Consider the following 27,766-nt stretch of genomic DNA (forward strand, 5'->3'; position numbering starts at 1 on the left):
GCCGCAGCTAGAGAAAGCCCTCGCAGCAATGAAGACCCAATGCAGCCAAAAAAAAAAACCCACCAGAATCTGTCAGCTGACTGGAAACCACCCATTGGCAAAGGATTGTTCACTTAGTTACTGTAGTACCAGTAGATACCAATTTTTCAAATTATCTCTGTTTGGTGTACAGAGGTTTTTTATTGTAGCTCTTTGAAACTGCTTATTTTAAAAACCACCTATACTATATCATTGTTTTTCCCTTTTTTTCATAGTTGCATTAAAGTCCACCCCAGCTGACAGAAATGGAGTCCAGGACAACTGTAGAACAAAATTCAGAGAAGGCCTGAACTTGCAGGAAGGAGAATTCTTACTGCAGGTAAGTTGTAGTAAATATAGTTTGTTTTCATTAGGACAGTTATAAATGGAGAATTAATTAACAGCCTTTTAATTATCCCCAGTTTATTTAGGACTCACCCAGCGTTTCATACCACTTTCATCTGAAGTACAATAGCGGTATAATGTTAGTATTGTACATGAAAAAATGGAATTTTATGAAGCATATTTATTAGAAGTCTAGTTATCACTTTCCATGTTGCATTTCTTTAAATAGCAAGAACTCCTAGATTATTTTAAAGGTTCTCATTTAAGACATTGGATTTACGTATATGTTTTGAGGAATATAGCTCCATTAAAATAATTTTATTTGTTAAATAGTTTGAAATTGTTCTTAACCTGAACTTTATTTTTTTCGATGTGTTCTTATAATTATATTTTCTTTTAGCAGCTGTGTGTGACTTATCAACTTGCTACAGATTTTTTTCAACAACCGTCAGCTCTGTTGTCATGCGCTAGAACTTCGAGAGTTTCTAGTAGATTTGTCTATAAAAGTATTTTAAATCTTTTCCAATTTTTCTTTCTTTTGGATCTGATACAATGCTCGATTCTCAGTTAAAATTCTCAGGTATTTATCTTATTAAAGAAAGATAGAATGAAGATGTGTGCTATAAAGAATATATACGTATAACTGCATCACTTTGCGGTACACCTGAAACTAACTCAACACTGTAAATTAACTATACTTCAATTAAAAAAATGGTAAAAAAAAAGAAAAAGAAACTAGTTAAATAAAATAAAACAAAACAGAAAAGATGTGTGCTATAATCTGCGCTATTACTATTACATAATAATTTTCAATTCTACCCAGGGAACTGAGTGGAGAACTTAATTTGCCATTGTGACAAAAAGTAGCCATAAGTTTCAGTAACTCCATTCATTCAGTAAATGCTTAAGTGTAACCTAACAATTTATAAGATTTTATTATAATTTTGTAATTGTGTTCAAATCCCTGATACCGAAAATTAACTTTTGCTTCCATTATGTTAGAAAAAAATTAAATATATTCAACAGTGAGTCGTCCTCCTCCTGCCTCTAGCTGAGGATTTTTATGTATATTAGCTGAAACATAAAGACCCCTTATTCAGGTCACAGGAAGCATTCTAATAAGTGCTGCTGAATGTGATTAAACATGCATCTTAGCTTATGTAGTAAAGTAATAAGGAAGTTCTTTATCTCAAGTGAAAATAGACAAATGTGGCATGCTTAACACTTCTTAAACTGCTTTAGATTATGGGCCAGTGATTATTTTTTTAACATCTTTATTGGAGTATAATTGCTTTACAATGGTGTGTTAGTTTCCGCTGTATAACAACGTGAATCAGCTATACGTATACATATATCGCCATATCTCCTCCTCCGTGCGTCTCCCTCCCTGTTCCACAACTCTAGATGGTCACAAAGCACCGAGCTGATCTCCCTGTGCTATGCAGCTGCTTCCCACTAGCTATCTATTTTACATTTGGTAGTGTATATATGTCCATGCCACTCTCACTTCATCCCAGCTTACCCTTCCCCCTCCCTGTGTCCTCAAGTCATTCTCTACGTCTGTGTCTTTATTCCTGTCCTGCCCCTGTGTTCTTCAGAACCATTTTTTTTTCTTTTTAGATTCCATATATATGTGTTAGCATACGATATTTGTTTTCCTCTTTCTGACTTACTTCACTCTGTATGACAGTCTCTAGGTCCATCCAGCTCACTGGAAATAACTCAATTTCATTTCTTTTTATGGCTGAGTAATATTCCATTGTATATATATGCCACATGTTCTTTATCCATTCATCTGTTGATGGACACTTTGGTTGCTTCCATCTCTTGGCTATTGAAAATAGTGCTGCAATGAACATTGTGGTGCATGACTCTTTTTGAATTATAGTTTTCTCAGGGTATATGGCCAGGAGTGGGACTGCTGGGTCGTATGGTAGTTCTCTTTTTAGTTTTCTAAGGAACCTCCATACTGTTCTCTATAGTGGCTGTATGAATTTACATTCCCACCAACAGTGCAAAAGGGCTCCCTTTTCTCCACACCCTCTCCAGCATTTATTGTTTGTAGGTTTTTGATGATGGCCATTCTGACTGGTGTGAGGTGATACCTCATTGTAGTTTTGATTTGCATTTCTCTAATGATTAGTGACGTTGAGCATCCTTTCATGTGTTTGTTGGCATTCTGTATATATTCTTTGGAGAAATGTCTATTTAGGTCTTCTGCCCAGTTTTGGATTGGGTTGTTTGTTTTTTTTGATACTGAGCTGCATGAGCTGCTTGTAAATTTTGGAGATGAATCCTTTGTCAGTTGCTTCGTTTGCAAGTATTTTCTCCCATTCTGAGGGGTGTCTTTTCGTCTTGTTTATGGTTTCCTTTGCTGTGCAAAAGCTTTAAGTTTCATTAGGTCCCATTTGTTTATTTTTGTTTTTTATTTCCATTTCTCTAGCAGGTGGGTCAAAAAGGATCTTGCTGTGATTTATGTCATAGAGTGTTCTGCCTATGTTTTCCTCTAAGAGTTATAGTGGCTGGCCTTACAGTTAGGACTTTAATCCATTTTGAGTTTATTTTTGTGCATGGTGTTAGGGAGTGTACTAATTTCATCCTTTTACATGTAGCTGTCCAGTTTTCCCAGCACCACTTATTGAAGAGGCTGTCTTTTCTCTATTGTATATTCTTGCCGCCTTTATCAAAAATAAGGTGACCATATGTGCATGGGTTTATTTCTCGGCTTTCTATCCTGTTCCATTGATCTATATTTCCATTGATCTATATTTGTGCCAGTACCATACTGTCTTGATGACTGTAGCTTTGTAATATAGTCTGAAGCATTCCTCCAGCTCCATTTTTCTTTCTCAATATTGCTTTGGCTATTTGGGGTCTTTTGTGTTTCCATACAAATTGTGAAATTTTTTGTTCTAGTTCTGTGAAAAATGCCGTTGGTAGTTTGATAGGAATTGCATTGAATCTGTAGATTGCTTTGGGTAGTATAGTCATTTTCACAATGTTGATTCTTCCAATCCAAGCACATGGTATATCTCTCCATCTGTTTGTATCATTTTTAATTTCTTTCATCAGTATCTTATAGTTTTCTGCATACAGGTCCTTTGTCTCCTTAGGTAGGTTTATTCCTAGGTATTTTATTCTTTTTGTTGCAGTGGTAAATGGGAGTGTTTCCTTAATTTCTCTTTCAGATTTTTCAGCATTAGTGTATAGGAATGCAAGAGATTTCTGTGCATTTATTTTGTATCCTGCTATTTTACCAAATTCATTGATTAGCTCTAGCAGTTATCTGGTAGCATCATTAGGATTCTCTATGTATAGTATCATGACACCTGCACACAGTGACAGTTTTACTTCTTCTTTTCCGATTGGGATTCCCTTTATATTTCTTTTTCTTGTCTGATTTCTGTGGCTAAACCTTCCAAAACTATGTTGAATAAGAGCGGTGAGAGTGGGCAACCTTATCTTGTTCCTGATCTTAGTGGAAATGGTTTCAGCTTTTCAGCATTGAGAATGATGTTGGCTGTCGGTTTGTCATATATGGCCTTTATTATGTTGAGGTAAGTTCCTTCTGTGCCTACTTTCTGGAGGGTTTTTATCATAAATGGGTGTTGAATTTTGTCGAAAGCTTTTTCTGCATCTATTGAGATGATCATATGGTTTTTATCCTTCAGTTTGTTAATATGGTTTGTCACATTCATTGATTTGCATATACTGAAGAATCCTTGCATTCCTGGGATGAATCCCACTTGATCATAGTATATGACCCTTTTAATGTGCTGTTGGATTCTGTTTGTTAGTATTTTGTTGAGGATTTTCACATCTATGTTCATCAGTGATATCTGGGCCCGTGATTTTTATTTTTCCCCTAGAATGTTTAGACAAATTGTAAACATATCCTATGTCAAGGACACAGAATAAAAATATACTGTTGCAAAACTAGTGTTACCTTTTTAATTTTCTGAAGATTGGAAATATTTAGGTATTTAAAATAAGTGGTCTTGTCATTAATTCTGTTGGATGCCATTTGTATAGTATGTGATGCTTCCTCTCTAGTAGGAAGCATCAGACACTGTACAGTTTGCTTAGGGCCATACTTCTTATCTCTTATGAAGCAGATGAACACACTGTAGACATGCGAAAATGGCATATTTCATTATACACAGTTGCCATAATGGCATCTTACTTTATATTTCCAACGTGCGGTTATCACCTAGTTACCACTTAGAGGCAGAGGATGTTTCCAGAGGTACAGTATACCATTTGGCTTGAAACTTTTGAAACGAAATCTTTTCCTTTGGTTTTAACAAAGGAGGCACATGAAGAAAATGTTACAAGATGTTTAATGAAAGTTTAAAATATTTATTTTCTTGATTAGCTTAAATTTGTTACTGTTTTATGAGGAATAAAAATAAGACAATAAAATAACTTTTTGTATCATTTCATTATCTGTTATTTGCTTTAGTTGTTTATTTTCATATATTTAAATATGTTCTATCCATTGCTACTTCTTAATACTGTGCTTATTAAAATCTGTAGCTTCATTTTTGAGATAACAGCAGTTGAAATTATAAATAACAGTGCTAATTGTAGTTTATTTCTCTTATTAAATAGTAAGTGAAGCTCAACATGATTTTCAGATAGATAGTTGTGACTTAGACCAAAGAATAATAATCTCTTTTATTAATATGTAATTACCAAATTAATTCCTTCTTTTAATTTACTAAGATAATTCAGTACAAGTAATAACCTTGCTCCACATGGTATTTAAGATCATTTAATATCCATATAATTGGTATGTATATATTCTTTTAAGATTGGTATGTATATATTCTTTTAAGAGGCTTTTTGTTTTATTTCTGACAGTTAACGTTTGTCTAAAAGTGTTTATCTGTCATACCCTAAATTATCTTTGGGTCACCTGGCATGCACTAATGAGCTTATTGTACAGTACTAAATTCGTTCCACTGTTTGAAAAACATATTCTACAAAATAATATGCATATGATCAATGGATACTATTTTCTAGAAGGAAGACATCTGCAAGATAAAAAAATGCAGTAATGGATATATACTATTACTGCCAGCTAAAACTTAAGAATACTCAATTTTGGGGGTGTTAATCGTTAAACATTTAAGTTCTTGGTGGGTGCCATCGCCATTTTTCATCCTGGGGAAATTGCCAGGTTTTATAAGGCATAATATCTAAAGTCAAGGATCTTAGATCCCAGTTGTGATCACATGAGTTAAAGGCATGCAACAGTTGGTGATCAGTAACACATAAAAGCAGTAGATCATGATATAACGTTAAGTGTGCAGGCTTTAGAGCTAGACAAAGTTTACCTTCTGGCTCAGCTTTTTTTTAGCTGTATGGCCGTGGGCAAGTTACTGTGCAGCTCTTTACCTCAGTTTCCTCGATTTAAAAACTGGAATATGACACCTACTTCAGTGGATTGCTGAGGGAATTAAAGTACTTGAATACATTAAAAAAAAGCATTTAGAAAAGTGGCTGTTAAATAGTAGTTGCTGTTTGTTGTCTGCATAATTAAGTTCTCAGAAGTATATTATAGACCAGGGATCTTGAAGGTGAAAGGACTTTGAGGGAAAAGGAAGACAGTCACCGTATTTCTTTTACCTCATCTGACACTGAGGGTATCTACAAGACCGTGTGAGCATCATAAGCACGGGCGCAGTAGCTTCTCCAGTTCTGAATCTCAGTACTCAGCATGCATCCTCTTTGGTGTGCAATGTTTCATTAAGTGTTGAATGAACTACTTGCTGTCGTTTATATATCTCTCTATAGTTCACAAAGCATGATCATGTAAATCTTTATCTGCTCATTTCCACAACCTCATATTATAGTAATGGTGCCTTACGTGAATTGAGTGCCAGCTCTGTACCAGGCACTGTACAGTGCCTGTTTTTCAAACAATGACAGTAAAGCTTAAAGGGGTAAATGACTTAATAAAACCACACAGTTAGTAAGAAACAGAAGAATCCAGTCCAAATTCTGACTCCAAACTGTGTGGTTCTTAAACTAAACCATTCCACGTCTCATTTCACATGAAGAAGAGTGTCTCGAGAGGGTTTAACAATGATCACATAGCATAGAGTAAAACAAGTACTGAATTAAACTCAAGCAGGAAGTAAGGAGGGCTTTAGAATTAAAATATGTGATCACAATTAATGTTTAAGTTGATCTAAATACTTTTATTACCTTAGACTATAGAGATATTAACATTGGACTTGAACCACCACTAAAAGAATAGGAAAAGAGAGGATAACTTCTAAACTAAAAGAGAGAAGAAGGAGTAATAAAAAATAATTGGCCCAAAGCAGGCAAAATGGAAAGAAAAAAGCAGCATAGTATAAGTGGAACAGATAAAAATAACACCTATAAATTGATAGTTTAAACCTAAATATATTAGTAATTATATTAAATTTAAATGGACTATATTTGCTGTGTACTTGTCTTACATGTATTCGTTCTACATGTGTATTTTATGTAGAGTCCATTTGTGTATTCCTTTTCTAATAAAAAGTTTTTAAAAATTTTATAATACTTTGAGAGCATCCACATTTCAAACTGTGTCAGTGCTTAAACTGTCTTTGCACAGAGCTTTTCTTCTATCATATATTTTTACGGTTCTAATAAACATCTTTACACACTGTCTTCCTTTAAAAGCAGTGTGACAGATTACAGTAAATGATGTGTATACAATTATATTTAAAAAACATGTACAGTATATTTAAAACAAAATGTAAAGCCTGAGGAAGAAGAAGAAATAAATATTAAAGTTACTGTGATTGAGTATTAAATTACTTCTAAGCTTTTCTTGGGCAGAATCAAAAGGTGTGAATAGATTCTTCTCACTACTGGGGTGTATGGTGTTTCTGCATTTGTGGAGTGTAATAATATTAACCATTTTAAAGATTTTTTCATCAATAAAAGTAACAGCCTTAACTGAAGTCAGTATTTATGGATGATAATATTTTTATTTAGTCACATTACTAATTTTGTAACTTTTTTCCTTGTAGGCACTGAATGGCTTTGTACTGGTTGTCACTACAGATGCTTTGGTCTTTTATGCTTCTTCTACTATACAAGATTACCTGGGGTTTCAGCAGGTAAATATATTTTTCTTAGGTCGTTAAAAAAATTTTTTTGGAAAATTAATTTTTTACGTTTAATTTATCTTATACTTAGGGACACAAGTGATAGTTTGTATATATAAAATGTAATTAAAATACATATGCTATAGAATAAAAAAGTATATGTTTGCAGCTAATATATTTTTATACTTTTAAAAATCTACTGCATTATAATTTCCTTAAGGGTATATGTGATTCATGGATTTTGTGTTTCTTCTTTCACTTATAAAGAACTCTTATATATACGAAACTTTAGGGTAAGGGGCAGATAGGGTTTGGACAGGGGCAGACAAGAGAATATTTATCATCAAATTCGTTATGGATACTGGAAGGTATATGACAACTATGAAATGAATGAGGTGATATGTAAAGGTATGAGCAAAATACTATGGCTTCTCCCTTTAATTCGGACTTGTATGGATTATGGAAGCTTTCCTGAAGGAAATGGTATTTAAGCTAACCTAAAGAAAGTGTAGGATCCGGATGGGTGGACCATTGTGGAGGGAACACAGAGAAGAAAAGCTAGACGTAATGTGGACAGGAGGTTGGAAGGCCTTGAAGGAGGTGAGCGTGTTTGGTTTAATGTTACTGAGTGTATAGTGAATAAATGGAGTAATAAGGTGTTCAGCATATTTGAGGGGCAAGAACATCCAATATGATTTGAGAAGTTTGTAAGTACACTTGAATGCTAAGTACTCTTATGTATCAGTAGTTCTTAAATTCTAATGTGCATAAGAATCACCTGAAGAACTTCACAGGATGTCATAAAATTGATGGGCCTCCTTCCCATATAATCTGATTCAGTACGTCAGAGTGGGGCCCGTGTATTTCATTTCTAACAAGCTCCCAGGTGATGCCAAGACTGATGGTTGAATGGCACCGTCTGCACTGTTATATAGACTGAAGCTTAAATTATGTCATACACACTACAGAAGCCAGTAAATGTTTTTGTTAAAGGGAACGTGTATGCTCCAATCTATACTTCAGAAGATAACTCTGGCATTGTGTAATGGATGGCATAGAGATGACTTCATGCTAGAAGATAAAGTTCGTAGGAAGATTTAAGTCCAGATAGCTAAAGTGGTGGAATCTGGCTACTGACACAAAGCCTAACTTAAGTAGTTTTGGATTTTAAAGAAAATATACTAATGTCCATGGAAAAGCCTGTTTGCAACTTAATTACATAACTAGTTTAGTTATTATTTGATGTGATTCATAACAGTTAAGAAATCAGAAAGATTAGCTGTTTCCCAATCTGTTTTTTTCTTCATATATACATATAACCTGGATATTCTTTAAGAAAACATTCATATCTGACATTGGTGGTGGTTTATGGCACCATTTTTAAAACTGCATCTTGTAACTCATTAGTGGGTTATGAAATTGATATAGTGGATCACCATCAATCATTCGTTTTAGTTGCTTAAAAATGAAATAGAAAACACAATATTGTCACACATATGTGGAATCTAGAAAAATGGTAGAGATGACCTTATTTGCCACGCAGAAATAGAGACAGACATAGAGCACAAATGTATGGATACCAACGGGGAAAGGGGCGGGGTGGGAGGAATTGGGAGATTGCGATTGACACATACACAGTATTGATACTATGTATAAAATAGACAGCTGATGGGAACATACTGTATAGCACAGAGAACTCTACTTAATACACTGTGGTGACCTAAATGGGAGGGAAATACAAAAGAGAGGGTATATATATATATACACATATATATATATATATATATATATATATGGCTGATTCATTTTGCTGTACAGTAGAAGCTAACAGGACATTATAAAGCAACTATACACCAATAAAAATAAATTTAAAAAATATTGTTACACATAAAAGAAGTGTTCTGTGAAACTTTTTTCCACGTGTGTATACACACACACACACACACACACACACACACACACACGATGGATAGAAAATGTATTTCTTGCCATGAGTTGCAATAAAAAAAGTTAGAGCAGTTCTGGTGGAAGGGCCATTTACTGTAGTAAATGCTGAGAAGCAAGAGGTGAAGGAGGGATTCTGACCTGGTAATGGCATAATCCCTTACTCTTATGGAATCTACTAGAAGTAAAAATTTCATATAAGGAAAATTATTAGAGAGCAGTGAAGGAAATACATAATACTGTCAAGCTTAGAGAAGTCAAATGCAGCTGGATGTTCAGACAAGGTTTTGTGGAAGAAGGAGGATTTTAAAAGATCAGTAAATAGATAAAAATCAGCAGAACTTAATGTGCTGCAATTAAGGAGTGGGAAGGTGACTTATTTGACTGAAAAGCATTCACACAGGGAAGTGATGGCAAATAACTTTTGATTTGTCAATTACAGTGCTAGTCTCTCTCTGGCTTTTCCTATGTTGGATTCCTGAAGAGCTTTGCAAGCATTTCATTTGCGTTCGTCACCACTAACAAGCACCCACTAATCTAGCAAGGTTTTGAAATTAGTAAGCCACATTTAAAAAATATCAGTACTTCTTGTTAATTTCCTTTTTTTTTCTTTTTCTTTAGTCTGATGTCATCCATCAGAGTGTGTATGAACTGATCCATACTGAAGACCGAGCTGAATTTCAGCGCCAGCTGCACTGGGCGTTAAATCCTTCACAGTGTCCAGACTCTGGACAAAAAATGGATGGTAAGAATGTTTACCAAAAGATAATGTTGGGGATTTTTTGATATAATTCTGTGAAAGAAGGCAGAGAACCTTTAGGGGCATAGAACTCCATGGTGAAGGTGGGGAAGAAGGGGAAAGACATGAACCTCTGGCTGCGGGCCAGAGCCAGGTCACAGGGAACCTGGTGACCTAAGGAGGATTTTGACAGATGACAGCCATTGATGAATTTCACGTGACAAAGTATACCCATATACTCACTAATATACTGTATAAAAAGAACTCTTACACTGTTGTGAAAAGGGGGAAGGAATGTACAAGGTTGATTCTGGAGTGTGTATGAATTGTTCTGTGTTTAAAATGCACCAAATATAAAAGCAGACTAGCATATGCAAGGATAAAAAAACCTTCTTTCAGTGCAAGCAGTGTTTTCACACATCTGTGAAAATGTTAAAAGGAAGAAAAGGCTTAGAAAATATAGAAATTGTTGACAGGATAGCTCAGTAGAAACAAAAACAGCCGAATAGGTAAAGTTCTATGTAGTGAAAATGTTATTCAATAAGTTTTAATTTCTTTTCACTAGCTCCCCTTCTGAAAGCGATTTTTCTTTTGTAATCCAAATACAGACTTCGGTTTAGAAATTAACACAAATTTCAGCTATTCAGACACTTAATTTTACAGAAAAATGAAAGTAACTTTGTGTTGCTATTATTTCTACAGAAGCTAATGGCCTCTCACAGCCAGCAGTCTATTATAACCCAGACCAGGTTCCTCCAGAGAACTCTTCGTCTATGGAAAGGTGCTTCGTTTGCCGACTAAGGTGTCTGCTGGATAATTCATCTGGTTTTCTGGTAAGGTGCAAAATCTTTTACTGACATTTACTATGAAGTTTTAGAAAATTGAAAAGTGAAACCAATTTAATTTGAACGTATTTGAGTTTGGGTTATAAAAATCTACTTTATTAAATAATTTTATAAAGGACAGTAACTTTTTAAAATCTTTCTAAAGTTTTAGAAATATCTTCCATAACTCAAAATCTCTGTCCTTTAGGATGCAGTAACAAAGACTAGTGGAATAACAGGGAACTCTCTATCTTTCCCCTTTTTTTGGACTTTTTAGGTATAAGATAGAGAATTATATAGCACTTCTTTGGCAGCAGACTGCTTTACCCTCCTTGGATTTAACGCCTGCCAAATGGAAAACTTGTCACGGCCTTTTCCGCATGGCTGGAATAACTGCTGTGTAAAAAAGTGGTTGTGTCTTCATGATTGCAGGATCCTCCTCTAGTATGAAATGCTCTTGAATAGTGTGAACTCCTGAGTAGGATGGCCAGGGAGCAGCGTAGGCAGGACGCTAAGAGTAGAGACGGCCCGGCCTGTCAGGTGCCTGTGTCCTGAAGATTGTGCACTCCACCAGGTACAGAAGGAGACAAAGCATGTTGCATATTACTTTTGTGACTTATCAGGAATTGGAAACAGATGATCAAATCTATTAGCAAACGATGATTTTTGTTGGTGTGTTTATTCTTGAAGATAGTTTTGCTGACCCAGAATTAGAACTGTGCTTTGAGCTAGTTTGCTAGTATTGATGATCACTTAGTATATATGTCTAGGGGGAATTTCTTTGTGTAATTGGCCCTTTTCTCCCTTGTGCTGCTCTCATATTGATGTCAGAATCATCCCTTGGCCTGGTACTGTTTTAAGCAACCAGACTGATCATGGTCGTGATTAAATTGTCTCTGTTTCCTCTGTCTTCTAAAATTGTTCTTTAATAGAGTTCTGTGTTCTTTGTATGGTTTTATGATTCATTTTAGTGTTTTTAAACAGTTGTTTTATCTCTCTGTAAAAGATTCCTATGAATTTTGAATAGACTCTGAGCTGTGGACTAGTCCACAGACTATATCTGAAAATTAATATGTACTTGATGGCTTTATCACTATTCATTCGTTTAGGAAATAGAGTTTGAGTGTGCAGTGTGTACGGACCCGTGCTAGGCGTGGATGGTAGGGCAGCCGCAAGGTCAGAAAACCATTAGGTCTTCCTTTTGTGACCTATTAAAGCACTGAGTGGTTCACTTACGAATCTCTTGAGGATAGCCCTCATACTACCTTTTAGGATATTTTTAATGGGCTTTCTGGGGAGAAAGGAATTCAAGTCACATTTGATAGCCTCATGAACTTTTATGGAATTATCAAGAACACTGGAAATGGCCCTGATGGAGCCTTTTAAAAAGGAACCATTTTAAAGCGTTAATCTTAATGAACTGTTTTTTGGTTTTTTAAGGCAATGAATTTCCAAGGGAGGTTGAAGTATCTTCACGGACAGAACAAGAAAGGGAAAGATGGATCAATACTTCCACCTCAGTTGGCTTTGTTTGCAATAGCTACTCCACTGCAGCCACCATCCATACTTGAAATCCGAACCAAAAATTTCATCTTTAGAACCAAACACAAGTTAGACTTTACACCTACTGGTTGTGATGCCAAGTAAGTGAAACCTTTTCAGGTTTATTTTACCAAATGTATATTTTGTTGCAGTAAGTGTATCTTAGCATGTATATATTTTCCATATGGTGTTGATTATAGTATTGTTTATTATTATAGTAGCTATTATTATTTCATACTTTACTGCATAGCCTTTTAAAATAAAATTTCATCACGTTCACAAATCTTTTTATTATTTTACAATATTTGACAATTTCTGTATTATACAGATGATGTGTTTATATAAGATTCGGTATCCTGATGACATTTATTGTTGGCTTGTTTTACATTTTTCAATTATACAAACTTTGACTTTTAGCCCTAGAAGTTTAGTAACCAAAGCATGTTGCTGCTTTTCTCCTTCCTAATAACGCGAATGCAGACAGGTTGGAGAAACCCTGCCCCTCAAAATGTAGTATAGGTATTCTAGAATTTAATTAGAGATTTTGTGTTTCACCTATATAATCTACTCTGTTAGACTGATCTTTAGCAATAATTTTCATGGTCTTTATTCAGGAGAAGAAAATAGTCTAAAAGTGAAATTTGCAACCATAAGCAAAAGAGAGCAGTTACAGAGCTGTGTGTGTTTCTACCTGCTAGTGTGAAATTCTGAATGTCAACATAGCATATAACTAATGAATTGATGTTGGCTACTTCATTTTTGTTAAATTTTAATTGCATTCTTGTTTTGCCCTTTTTTGAAACAGAGGAAGAATTGTTTTAGGCTATACTGAAGCAGAGCTATGCATGAGAGGATCAGGATATCAATTTATTCATGCTGCTGATATGCTTTACTGTGCTGAGTACCATATCCGGAGTAAGTTGTAGTTTCTTAGGAGCTTGGCTGTGAAAGCAGCTTACGCTCTAGTACGTGTTTCTAATTATTACCAATGTAATGTGTTTAAGGAAACTATTTGGATAAACTTCTCCTTAGTATCCCACAATTATGATTAGCCTGAGTTACACTCTCTCTTCATTAGCTGCCACACAGGAATTAAGTAGTTTAATTACTCTGAAAGTGACCGTTTTGCCCACGTTTTTGCTCAGGAGTTTTTTTAATGGCATCATTTTTAATTCTAAAATTTACGTTAATAGAGATTATGCTTTAAAATTGTATAGTAAAATATTAGGCTGTAGGAAATGTTCCCTTTTTTTTAAAACGAAAACAATTTTCCCTCCAAACTCTATACTCTCTTTTCACGTGTTACGAGAATTGTCTGACTTAATCTTTCCTTGAACCATTTAAATAATAAATTTAGTATGAAACAGGAAAAACTAGCAATGCTGAAGAAGTATTTTGATACATTTTAATATACTGTGCTTAAAAGTCGTCAATATATTTATCATCTTTGGTGATACGTGAATTACATCTAGAAATATTACAGAGATTATTGTGTTGATTTTGGATTTGATAATTTAATTCTTTTTTGTTTCAGTGATTAAGACTGGAGAGAGTGGCCTGATAGTGTTCAGGCTTCTTACGAAAGACAATCGATGGACTTGGGTGCAGTCGAATGCACGCTTAGTTTATAAGAATGGAAGACCAGATTATATCATTGCAACTCAGAGACCTCTAACGTAAGTACAAAGACCTAAAACATTTCATGTTTTGGTTTTTTATTTTAATAACACTTTGGTTTATAAATTCTCCTTCATGAAAACCTAAAAATAAATTTTAAGAGAATTTACACTGGAAGTAAAAATTGAAAGGTAGTATGTACAGAAAGAAGGCAGCATAGGGTAAGGACATTGAGCAAACAGCGTTAACAGACTTTCTTGAACAACCGTGTATGTAGAGCTACAGGAAGAGAATAATCAAAGAAAACTCCAAGGGTTTATCCTGGGTATATGAAGGAAAGATGAAAAGCCAGCGCCATCTGTCAAATAAAATAAAAACGTAACAGTGCTTTGTTTAGCGTGTTTGCTAATAAGCAGGCAGTGATTTTTAAGTTTCTCATATACTCTCGAAGTGAGTAGTTTGTCAGATATTTGTATTGCAAATGTTTTCTCCAGTCTGGCGAAATGATTTTTGTATGTGGTTTTGAGGGTAGGGATCAAGATTATTCTTTTCCCTTATATGGATATCTAGCTGACTAGTAACATTTATTGGAAAGATGGTTTTTTGAAAAGACCATCTTTTCCCCACTGCACTGCATTTCAATCAGGGGACTGTATCTGGGGTTCCATTGGTCTGGTTGTCTATTTTTAGACCAAAGCACATCGTCTTAACTATTCTGTACCTTAATTTGCCTTGATATCTTGATGTACGCCCGCCATCTCGTTTGTTCAGAATTTTTGTTCTCTTTCAAGATAATCTTGGCTCTTTACATTTCTATATAAATACTTTAGAAATCAGTTGTCAATTCCCATGGGAAAATTTGTTTATAAGAATGGAAGAATGTTTTTATACATTTGATATTTTTGTTTGCTTGTTCTATTAGTTATTAAGTGGTTATGAGATCCATTGGAGCTCTTTACCTAATATGGATATTAAATTTTACATATCTACACTCTGTGTAGTACATATGAACCTATAACTATGACATTTTCTCCATGCCTTGATTTATGAATTCCTTCCCCATGCAAACATTTTTAATTTTCATATGTCAATCTTCCTTTAGAGCTTCTGGGTTTTATATTTTATTTCAACGAGCCTCATTTTTTATTTCAACAAGCCTCATTTTTACATTTGGATCTTTATTCCACTTGCAATCCATTTTTCAGGTAGGGATGGAACCGGAGTGTGAAATTAATGACTGTATCATTAAAAGTTTTTGGACAAACTCTAAATTAAATTTGTCTGAAAAACAATTTTAAGTACTTATCATCGGAAAGATTTCTCTCAAAGTTCATGTTCCCTGCTGTGAAACTCAACTACAGTGTATTTTGCTTGCTATTATTTTTTCTTTTCTAAAATTTCTTATTTTGGAATGTTTATGATGCGACTCTCCTTAACATACGCCAACTTTCTTGTGCACAATTTTAGAGATGAAGAAGGAACAGAGCATTTACGAAAACGAAATCTGAAGTTGCCTTTTATGTTTACCACTGGAGAAGCTGTTTTATATGAGGTAACCAACCCTTTTCCTCCCATAATGGATCCCTTACCAATAAGGACTAAAAATGGTGCTGGTGGAAAAGATTCTGCTACCAAGTCAACTCTAAGTAAGGATTTCCTCAATCCCAGCTCCCTCCTGAATGCCATGATGCAACAAGATGAATCTATTTATCTCTATCCTGCTTCAAGTAGTACACCTTTTGAAAGAAACTTTTTCAGTGACTCTCAGAACGAGTGCAGTAATTGGCAAAACAATGTCGCACCAATGGGAAGTGACGATATCCTGAAACACGAGCAGATTGGCCAGTCTCAGGAAATGAACCCAACCCTCTCTGGAGATCACGCAGGGCTCTTTCCAGATAATAGAAATAGTGACTTGTACAGCATTATGAAACACCTGGGCATCGATTTTGAAGATATCAAACACATGCAACAGAATGAGGAATTTTTCAGAACTGACTTTTCTGGTGAAGATGACTTCAGAGATATTGACTTAACAGATGAAATTCTGACCTACGTCGAAGACTCTTTAAATAAGTCTGCCTTGGGGTGTTCAGGTTACCATCCGCAACAGTCCATGGCTCTGAACCCAAGCTGCATGGTACAGGAGCACCTCCAGTTAGAACAGCAAGAGCAGCGACAGCAGCATCAGAAGCACAGAGCAGTGGAGCAGCAACAGCTGTGTCAGAAAATGCAGCATATGCAAGTTAATGGCATGTTCGCAAACTGGAGCTCGAACCAATCCGGGCCTTTTAATTGTCCTCAGCCAGACTTACAGCAGTACGATGTCTTTTCAGACGTACCTGGGACCAGTCAAGAGTTTCCCTACAAATCTGAGATTGATACTATGCCTTACGCACAGAACTTTATTCCCTGTAGTCAGTCTGTGTTGCCGCCACATTCTAAGGGTACACAGTTAGACTTTCCCATTGGGGATTTTGAACCAGCCCCATACCCTACAACTTCTTCTAATTTAGAAGACTTTGTCACATGTTTACAAGTTCCTCAAAGCCAAAGGCACGGACTCAATCCACAGTCAGCCATAGTAACTCCTCAGACGTGTTACACTGGGGCTGTGTCAATGTACCAGTGCCAGCCGGAAGCTCAGCACAGCCATGTGGCTCAGATGCAGTACAACCCAACAGTGCCAGGCCCGCAGGCATTTTTAAACAAGGTAAGAGTTTTATTAAACTGAATAAACCCTTTAGATGATTCTTCGTACATTATAAATCGAACCAAGTTATAAATTTTCTACGTCAGTGACTGATTTTAATCTATTATCTGTAGCATTCATGTGAGAGAGCATTTTTAATTTTATCTGTTTTTTTAATAAGCCAGTACTTTTTTAATATGTAATACAAGTATATCATAGTTATCTGAAAGGAGAAAGAAATCAAGGAAAAAAGCAACATGGCTTTATGGCTTTAAGTGACAACCAGGTGAAATTAGTGAAAAGTATATTATTTAGAATAATCTTGATTTTTAAAAATACGGCCTTTTAAATTTTTAAAAATATTTTCTTCAAAGCTCAATTGTTTTGCTGACATATAATTGATTTACAATTACTTTGAGGTGTACAACATAGTGATTCAATATTTTTATCGATTATACTCTATTTAAAGTTATTATTTAATATTGGCTCTATTTCTGTTGAAATTGGGTTAAAAATCAATATAGTTGTGCTTCCTTCAAATGCTTTTGTCCTAGATGATCTCTGGAATTCAGTACTTGGGTTCCTTGGTGTTCTCTGGCAGTCCCTCTATGTGACCTGCCAGATCCTCATTTTATCCTTTAAGGTAGAATAGTTTTTTTCCCTGGCATTCTTTAAAAAAAAAAAAAAAAAAGGGTATCTCAGCTGGCTTTCTATCAGGGGACTCAAGCTAACCCTTCTAGCATCGTGGTAACTTAAAAAAAAAAAAGTGCTTGCTGATGTGATTGCTGCTCTCTTTGGCCACCCAGGAATACATCATGTTTGCATTTATGCTTTTCCATTAAAAAATATTTAGTTCATTTTACCGTATATTTAAGTTTAGTTTTGAAGTGAATCCTGGTTATAAGACTATGTGTTACAATAGTTTATAAATGTTACTTGACTCTTTTTCACTAATTGTTTTTTTCTGGCCTTTTTATACACATGGTTTTGTCTGATTATATATGAGCTTATTCATAGAAAATGGCTGTCAAAGTTTTTCTTATCCTCATTCCTGACTTCCTTCAGTTCTTTAACAATTGGTTACAGTCTATCTCACAACACTGCCGTGAAGTAAGCCTGGGTAGGTAACTACTGTACAAGTTAATTATGTAAAATTACATTTTGAACAGGGCCTGCATTAGCATGAGTTCCTTACAGTATTTTCTTCCCCCACTGTTTTGTATTACTTCTTTATGAATGATAAGAATTCTAGACCTATATATTCCCCCAGGAGTTATTAAAACTAAAGAAAATTAAAATTCCATCTGTGGCTCACATTATATTCTGGTGGACAGCACTGCTCTAGGCAATAGATTTAAAGAGAATTCTAGACCTGTATATTCCCCCAGGAGTTATTAAAACTAAAGAAAATTAAAATTCCATCTGTGGCTCACATTATATTCTGGTGGACAGCACTGCTCTAGGCAATAGATTTAAAGAGAACTGCTGATGTGCATTGTATTATGACTGGTGAGAGTAATTTATTCAAAACCTACCATTCTCTGGGCACTTACTATATTCCCTTTGAAAACTCGACGAAGTTTAGAAGCAGTCTGTTTGGATTACTGAAACCTAATGTTACATAGGCTTTAGAAAGGTAGATTTCACTCAAAGCAATTAAGGGTATGATTATAATGTTACTTTCACTAACTATATTCTAAAATACAAAAGGCTCTCTAATCTGTAAAAATCCTACAGAACTAGGTATCTCTCTCTGTCATCCCTCCTTTTTTTCAGTAGCAGTTATGGAAATCAGCCTAATTTCACTGTTACACGGCAAGAGCAAGTATTTTACTTTGGTAACTTATTTCCATAATTAGGACAGTAATTTTAGTAGTAAAGCATGTTATGAATTAAAAAACTTGGTTCTAGCAATCATATACCCATGGTGTAATATGTTAAGAAACCTCTTGCAAATCCAAACTTACCTCTTTTGAGAAGGTTCTAGGTTATCTGTAGTCCAGTGTAGTGATCTTCAATGTAATTAATTCATCGGTACCTAGAACTTTTAGATAAAATCTGGTCAAAACAAACTTACTTACTTATGACAGAGAGTACAGTTACTGTGATTCACGGTTGGTACTCTCTGATCCATCAGTTCCTATCCAAACCAGAGGCAGTTCGCTGATCAAGTACTCTCTCAGTGTACGGAATGCCAAATCTGCAGTGAGACAGTGATATTATTCATCCATACCATGTAATAGAGAAACCAAAAGGCTGTAAACGCAACCAATACAGAATATATGTTCAGTATGTCTTCTTCACTGAATGATTTAAAATTTAACAGCAGGAAAGGAATTTAAAGTTTAACAACGTGCAGGACAAAGATTTTTTTTTTTTTTTTTTTTTTTTGCGGTACGCAGGCCTCTCACTGTTGTGGCCTCTCCCGCCGCAGAGCGCAGGCTCAGCGGCCATGGCTCACGGGCCTAGCCACTCCGCGGCATGTGGGACCCTCCTGGACCGGGGCACGAACCCACGTCCCCTGCATCGGCAGGCGGACTCCCAACCACTGCACCACCAGGGAAGCCCAGGACAAAGATTTTAAAAATACATTTTCATACATCTAACAGCTTAAGATATACGAAGGATCTGTTCTAATAAGTTGCATTGCAATTTTTGTTTTCAGTTTCAGAACGGAGGAGTCTTAAATGAAACCTATCCAGCTGAATTAAACAGCATAAATAACACTCAGCCTACCACCCATCTTCACCCGTCAGAAGCCAGACCTTTCTCTGACTTGACATCCAGTGGATTCCTGTAATTCCAAGCCCATTTTTCATCTTGGTTTTTTGATTAAATTCGTTTGTGAAACATTATTAGGGAGTAATAAAACTGTCATTGTTGGATGTTAGCAAGTTCACGTGGAGGCATTGATGTATGTAGTTCTGTTTTTCCAAACCAAATTTTAATGATTTTATAAGAGGAGTTAATTACATATATTACCATCATTAAAATAGAAAGTATGCTGCCACAGAGGAGTGAAATAATCTACACTTTATAGTATTCTGAGATACCACAGAATATACAAAACTTATTCAGGGGGACATTATGATACTTTTAAATAAGAACTTTTTCTCTGTTGGAATTATTTCTGTCAGAATAAAATGAAATACTTCGAGTTTTGAACTTCAACATTCTTATTAGTGTACCAAATATGAACTATTTTCTTTTATTTGTAGCTTCTGCTTTTATCTCAGATGTTAAAATGAGTGGTTTGGTGCTTTTATAAAAAGATAATCTCAGTGCTCTCCTCCTTCCTTGGTAATGTAAGTGCCTCACAATTTTTTCTACCTATAACACTGTAGGAGTATGTTTTATATAAAATATACTTTCTCTTTTTAAAATCAATAACATTCTGCACACAAATATTATCAGTGTTTCTTAAATTCAGTCATTTTTATTAATCCAGGCATGTTTTAACTGCGCTACTCACCCACTTTCTTCAGGTAAAGGGCAAAAAATGGTTGAAAAGTTAATTATTTAATCTCGTTGTTTCTAGACTTTAATGTTGCCGTGTGCCTTATGTTGAAAAATTTTGAAAGGGAAGATGTCTTTCCAAATTATTTTTTAATTATCATATAAATAAGACAGCAGCACTAAAATTTCAACAGTTTTCAGAAGTAAGAGATATACCACCATTTAGCTTTACTAAAATCTCCACCTTAATAGTTGAATGTTGCAGTGTAAAGAATCTGCTATTAAATGCAACAGCGTTTAACTTAAAATGAAGAGAAGCAGCTTTACTTTTAGCTCTTTAATAAGTAAAGCACCCATTTCAATATGTATAAATTCTTTAAAAACTGTTGTAGATCTATGATCCTTTAAGATGTTGGAATATGTTCACTATAAATTTCACTTCTTAGTATAGTGGAAACTGTTTTTCTCATATTTGAGGAGTGTTAAGATTGAATATAGCAATGTTTGGTGCAAAGTATTGGTATGAGTGAAAAGAATGGTGCATTGTATAGTTTATAATGAACAAAATTATTTGTAAAATATTTTGTCTTTCATTTAAAGATAGTGCATACCTTATATATGCACGTAAATAATTTGTTTGGGTCTTAACATATTTTATCAGTGTGTCTTTTTAAGATAGCAAATAATGAATCCAACTTCTTTCAAAAGTTGGTATTAAGAAAAAGACAATCATGCAGTTCTCCTAACTTCAAGTATGAGGTTGTTTCTATGATATAATGACCTCTATTATCAATAAGGCAAATTAATCAGGCTATTAATTTAACCCTCCTCAGGTGACTTAAAAGTGCCACCATCTGCCTTTCTTTTATTTAAATAGGACATCTGGAAAGGCATAGACACATTTTGCACGTATTATATAAAAACATGATGGAATCCCACACTGAAATGTAGTATTAAAATACATCTTTAAAAATTTTTTTAGTAAATTAATGTATATAAAAGTGACTTCAGACAAAATATATACATCAGTTTTATGCATTTTCAGACAAAATTTTGAACCTGTAGAATCAGTTTAAGAGTTGAAAATAATAAATTTGTCTAAAACATTTCATAATTTGTTTCCAGCATGAGGTTATCACTAAAGATTTAGACCAGTGATCCAGATTAATATTCCATTTTCACATTTAAACCTTTCATTAAAAGTCTTCATATAAACCATTTTTGTTAGTCTCTTCCACATGTTACTGAATGGTTTAATGGGGGAAAAAATAGGCTTTTTAAATTGTGAATATAATGACAATCAAGTATACACTTATAAAATTTAAAAAACTTAAAGCAATATTGTATATTTTTATCTATAAAAGTAACTAAAATTTATCTAAGAATAATAAAATCACATTAAACCAAATACACCTTTGTCTGTACTGCTAAGTGCCAAACAAAGGAAGAATGGTTTGTGTACTGCTGTATTGAGGGATTTATTTTTAGATGATGTGCACTTCTGAGGATGTGATGTGCCTCATTTGATCTTTTTCCTATGCCAGGTTGTTCCTACAGTACCTGAAGATTTACCAGTGTTCCAATGTATTATATAGCTTTCAATCATTGCTATGCTCAAACTAGTGTTTTTCAGTATTACTAAATTTGAGGTAAATGTTTTCATGGGTATTCTCTCCTTCAAGATGTCAATGCTTACATATGCCATGAATACATTTTTGTTTAAAATATGATTTGTAATAAATATCCTTCATTATCAAAAAATTGTACACAATAATATATATGGTAATAAAATAATCACCAAGTATGAATAATATGTTTTAATGCAAATTCTTCTTTCTGGTCCATATAAAGGAAGTGAGTACTTAAAGTACAGTGTTATAATTATATTAGATGAAAGCAGTCTTCAATATTTAAGGATAGGTTAAGTCAATAATTCATAAACTTCTTATAAAGTTCTGCCCCTGGATATTTTGGCCTTGACAGGAATATAAAAAAAAACACACTTCGAGTAACTTCATAGGTTAAAATGCTTCTGAAATGGATGTTGTTTTAAACCTTGTATTATCAGTAGTATAGTCTAGTGGTATTTGTTTTGTATCTCAGATTAAAATCCAACATTCCATTTTAATAGCCAATATTTTAAGAATATTTATGACAAAAATTTAAACAACCCATGTTCTATTCTATGCTTAGATTAGAAAAGGTATTGCCCAAACTTACACCTCTAACAAATATAAATGGCATGTTAAGCCTTTGGTGTTAAATTCGTAACTATTAAACACTCACCAAGAATTCTGCAGTTAGAGTTGAAAAGAAGTTTCTGGGAAAAAGTTTTCATTCTAGTAACAATTTTTTACATTAATTTTACATTGATTCTTAACCATTAGGTATTTTTCTCAACAAGTCGATAAAAACATAGCCAATTAGCATCATACTTAATTCTGAATATTTGAGAAAGACTAACACTGTCTTTTGCCTACGTGCACAATATATTCAGTTTCAACTGTTTGATCTGAAAGAGTCAAGAAAAATCCAGATAATATTTCTGATCCCTACTTTCAGTCAGATGACTTCATCAGCAATGAATGACTGCAACTTGCCCCCTTGTCACCAAGCCTGTCAAACACTGACCAGGGATGTTAGCTACTCACGAGACTAGGGAATGTCTCTCCAGTTTTATCCCAGTGTCCGCAGAGGACCATGCTTCCAGTTGCACTAATACGACTGAAACCATCAAAACCCCACAGCACATCCTAAGTGTGTCTGTACCTTTACCTCCACAATACCACTGTCCTCTGCTCTTAGGCCAACCTCCAACATGGGAGAAGGAGAAGCTCCCCGGCCTCCAAGATGGACACTCTCCCTAACCACAACCTGCCCCTCCATCCCTCCCCCACCCCCTCCCCCTTGGCAACCACAAGTCTGTTCTCTACATCCAGAGGTTGGGGGTAGCAGATGTAAGCTAATGTATTTGGAATGGATAAACAGCAAGGCCCTACTATACAGCACAGAGAACTGTGTTCAGTATCCTATGATAAAGCATAATGAATAAGAATGTAAAAAAGAACGTGTGTATTTATATTTAACCGAATGACTCTGCTGTACAGCAGAAATTAACACAACACTGTAAATCAACTCTACTTCAATAAATAAAACAAACACCCTTCCTTTCCAGTTTTCATACACTCAGCTACTCCGTCTCCCTCTTCCAGAGTCTCTTCTCTCTCCTGTGGGCACCCCCGTGTACAGGTCATCCTCTATCCCAGGAAAAAGAAAAATTACTTGATTCTGCATCCCTTTTCTTATTAAATTACTTCTTTGCCTCCTTTCTCTCAAATAATGTTGGTCTCCTGAAATCTTGTTTTCTTCCCATTATGCTGCTTTGATGATGTTCACTTAACTTCCTTCTTACCATAGGCTGATTCTCTATGGCCCTGCACCCTCAATGAACTTTTTTCCTCCCTTAGGTTCTATGACATTAGTTGTCCTGCATCCTGTTTATTCCCTCATTTGCCTTTGTTAGCTACTCTCCTCTCCCACCTGGCAACAGGCTTAGTTCTGACCACCATGTGTGTTTCTTTCTCTACATACTGACCCTCTGGAAGCTCATCCATTCTGCAACTACTACCTTTATGATGAATCTCCTCAAAATCTGTGATCTCACCTCTGAAAAAGGGTGAAATAAAGACACCTTATCTCTGATTTACTTTCGTTGAGCATCCTTTCCCTCTAAGCAGCATAGCAAAGCTAAGCACACAGACTCCGAAGACACCTGGCCTCAACACACACATGACGTGAATCATTGGGAAGGTTTCTTACTCTCTGAGCCTGAGTTTCCGTATCTACAAAATAAGGATAACAGTAATAGGCACCTCACAGGATTCAATAAATTACGTAAAAACAGTTCCCAGTTGCCAAAACGAACAATTTGAGCAAAAAAATAGAAGCATTGGATTACAACCCAAAGAATAAATTATCTGTGAGTCCAGCCTGATATGAATAAATGATTGAAGAAATAAATAAATGGGGACGAGGGGGCAAACCTTCCTTACAGGAAAATCACAAATATAGGTAACTATGCCTTCCAATAGATGGAGCTTAATACCCCTCCCCTTGAGTGTGGGCTAAACTCAGCCTCTTGCTGAATACTGTAGAGAAAGGGGAAAAAATATTGTAGAAATCTGGCAAGCACCACTTTAACCCAGAGATCGAGTTTGACATCAATTATGTCATGGTGTTCTCACAGATATGATGCTATATGATCAGCACACTTCTGCTCTGTGGTATTTTCTCAAACACGCATAGCCCTAGTCTAATCGTCAGAAAATGTCAGAGAAACCCAAATTGAGAGACATTCCACAAGATTCCTGGGAGTATTCTTTAAAGTGTTAAGGTCAAGAAAAACATGTTGAGACGTCACAGGTCGGAGGAGACTAAGGAGGCATGACAACGAAATACAAAGTACAACAGGGTATGTGGGATTGCATTCTGCAATAGAAAAGAGGCATTAGTGGAACAACTGAAGAAAGCCGAATCGCGTTTAGTTAATAGTACTGTACCACTGTCATTTCCTAGCTTTACCAATGTACCACGGTTATGTAAGAGGTTAAGTTTAGAGGAAGACGGATGAAGGGAAGAAAGAAAGTCTGTATCTTCACGACTTTTATGTAAATCTAAAATTATTCCTAAATAGTAAATTTAAAAATCATTTTTTATTAAAAACACAGTTTCTTGTTTGTCACATAGCAAGTACTCAATAAATGTCTGCCACTACTAATATTTCCCTGCGATTTCCAATCAACCTCTCCTCAGTTGTAGGTGAATCTCTACATTGACCCTACTCCTCATTCTGTTTACTTCTGATCTCATGAATATCTAGGTTTTTAGTCTCTAGTTCAGTGTTGCTTTCCACTTTCAAGTCCTGATATCATCCTTATCAATGATCCCTCTAGCCTTGTTTCCATAACTACTACACATCAATATAATAACCTATTTTTCCATTCCAGCCAAGAATAATCACATCTCATACTTTGAGCATTTTAACTGCCTTATTTTTGCCAACTTGAAATCTCCTCTTCTCATCACACCATCTTTCTTCCACTTTCCCATTCCTTTCTTCTTTATTCAACTAGCTCTCTGCATTCCTTGTGATCTCTAGCCCCATGAGTACCCATTGTGCTTTTTCAGTCCATCTGCCTGGACCTCAGTATCCAGGTTTCAGCAGTATGTTTGCTTGTACTCTGGAATTGCTCACTTCCTTATTGGAAACTGCCACTCCAGTCCATAGCCCTGGCCAAAACATTTCTTTTCCTGATAACCAGTTTTGCTAGAAAAAGTGACAAAACTGGAATAATGGCCTCATCACAAATGTTTTACCATGTCTATGACAGAAACTGACAGTTACCGAACACCACCATCATCTTCCCTTCCCTCTTTGTAAGAGAACCCTGACATTTCTCTGGTCACAATGAGGGAACAAAACTATATTTTCCAGCCTCCTTTGTGAATAGGTGTAGCTGATAAAACTTCTGGCCAAATACATGAGAGCAAAACTTTTGTGACACTTCCCAAAAAGGCTGCTGAAAGAGACCTAATGCAGCTGCAAGGAGCCGTTTTTGCTTTTCTGCTTTTCCTTTCTAACCAGCACACGTGGGTGTGATCAATGGAGATCTAGCAGCTCTCTTGAACCATGAAGATAGAAGCCATAAACTAGGATGGTGAATTGAAAACAGGATGAGCCAGGGTCCCTCATGACGTGGAGCCACATGTTTGGAACCACCAAAGAAACCCTGTCTGTGTACCTTGTGACTTCTTTTATATAAGAGATAAATAGACTTCTGCCTTGGTTAACCCATCATTCTATTATCTATCCCACCCCCACTGCCAGCCACCCACGGTATCTTCATCTTCTCAGTCTCTCCAGTGATGTTATCTCCAACTTGACTCAAAAAAGTCTGATATAATTTTCAGTTTCCTCCTTTTTTACTTTTATGTTGCTATCAATTATCTTCTCAGATTTTCCTTAACTCCTTTTTCTTGCATTTTCAGTCACTGAATGTGTTGGTTTCTCCAGCAAGCATCATCCATTTTCTTCTAAAGACAAATCAAACTGCTACTTCATTCTTTTTCCATGCATCCATTCACTCATTCATTTTTATTGTTTTACATCTGAATAGAGCAGCTTGCTACGATTTGCTTTCTTCATCACTGACCTCTTATTGCTTAAATCTTCAGTGTGAATTTAACTACTACCAATTTGTATGTACAAATGTTCTATTAAGTGAAGAAATCTTCTTTCCTTGATACTTTCTTACCTTGGCTTCTGTAACACTGTACTCTAATTAGTTTCCTGATTGGATTATTCGTGGTCCCTCTCCTTCTATATTGTTGCAGATAGGCTTTTTTTTTTTTTTTAAGGTTCGATCTGTGTCCTTTTTCCTACCCTCCCCCTATACCTCTCTCTCTTTATAATCTCACCTAATCGAATCACTGTGTATAACTCAATATGTAACCTAGACCTCGTTTCTGAGTTCCTGGCCCAGATTTCCAATGGTGTATTTTGTACAATATGTAATATAGTATAGTTTTCTTTTAAATATCCTACCAGCACCTTAAATTGTCTTTGAACAAAACTGAATGCCTCATTTTCCCTCCTGAGTCTAGAGATTCTCCTACCATTTTTGTTAACACCTCCACTTCCATCTTCTAGGAGCTCAAACCGAATCCTCACATCTGGCCCTCTCTATTACCACAGTAGTCAGTCCCACTGGACAATGGAATTCTTTGCTTCTGTACTTATAATCTGAGACACTTTAGATTCAAACTATAGTTAGGAACTCAGCAAGAATGATCTGCCAACTTGCAGTAAGAAAAGACAGAATGGGAAGAAAAAAACTTCTACCGAAGATCTGACAGGAACGTGTAGGGAGAGACTGGTTGTAGGGATTGAGAGAAGTTTCAAAACTGAAAACAAAAATGGTTTCAACAAACAAGGATTTGGGAGTGGTTAGAGAGGAGGAGCAGGGAGGAGCATTCATTCAACAAACATTTAGCCATCCAGGCCTACAGGGGGCCATTCTAGGCTGACCTTAAAGCACCCAGCTGAATAGTTCTCTATTTTACTCCATCATGGTGGGACCTATGGTGGGGTCCTCAGGATTTGGTGTCTCTGATGTCAAAAGAACCAGAAACAGTGTATTTTACTGAGTGTCCATGGGCCATCTGCATCTCTGTCTATGGAGAGAGCTATTGAAAATTAGATTTGTGGACACCCCATGCTCACTGAATCCAATTTGTAGACCTGAGAATCTTATTTTTAACAAGCTACTCTGATGATATGATATGAAAACCACCAGGATAGTCTTACAATTTAAGTATTAGACTAGGGAGGCCTGCCCAGGCTACACTGTTCCTTGCGTGATCCCAGCTGATCCTCTGGCTCCCAACTGACAAGTAAAGTCACGTTTATTAGGTGAAC

General features: G+C 35.5%; 1 protein-coding gene and 1 long non-coding RNA gene across 2 annotated transcripts in view; one reads left to right on the plus strand and one right to left on the minus strand.

Annotated features, from left to right (window-relative positions):
* Positions 1 to 23,160, plus strand: part of AHR (aryl hydrocarbon receptor) — a 50,506-nt gene extending 27,346 nt beyond the window's left edge. Inside the window, exons 3-11 of the mRNA XM_022587570.2 lie at positions 255 to 358; positions 7,398 to 7,487; positions 10,041 to 10,164; positions 10,861 to 10,991; positions 12,423 to 12,625; positions 13,330 to 13,439; positions 14,059 to 14,200; positions 15,609 to 16,854; positions 19,499 to 23,160. Of these exons, the coding sequence (XP_022443278.1) occupies positions 255 to 358; positions 7,398 to 7,487; positions 10,041 to 10,164; positions 10,861 to 10,991; positions 12,423 to 12,625; positions 13,330 to 13,439; positions 14,059 to 14,200; positions 15,609 to 16,854; positions 19,499 to 19,633 (2,285 nt within the window). The 3' untranslated portion in view covers positions 19,634 to 23,160. The remainder of the gene's footprint in view (positions 1 to 254; positions 359 to 7,397; positions 7,488 to 10,040; positions 10,165 to 10,860; positions 10,992 to 12,422; positions 12,626 to 13,329; positions 13,440 to 14,058; positions 14,201 to 15,608; positions 16,855 to 19,498) is intronic.
* The window catches only part of LOC149748425 (uncharacterized), a 193,789-nt gene that overhangs the window by 11,013 nt on the left and 155,010 nt on the right, over positions 1 to 27,766 (minus strand). The window contains exon 3 of the long non-coding RNA XR_016394363.1: positions 18,915 to 19,033. This is a non-coding gene — a long non-coding RNA (uncharacterized LOC149748425). The remainder of the gene's footprint in view (positions 1 to 18,914; positions 19,034 to 27,766) is intronic.

The sequence above is a fragment of the Delphinapterus leucas genome, chromosome 9 (assembly GCF_059928025.1).
Source record: "Delphinapterus leucas isolate spDelLeu-1000000601 "Yukka" chromosome 9, BTC_Dleu_Yukka2, whole genome shotgun sequence".
NCBI lineage: Eukaryota > Metazoa > Chordata > Mammalia > Artiodactyla > Monodontidae > Delphinapterus > Delphinapterus leucas.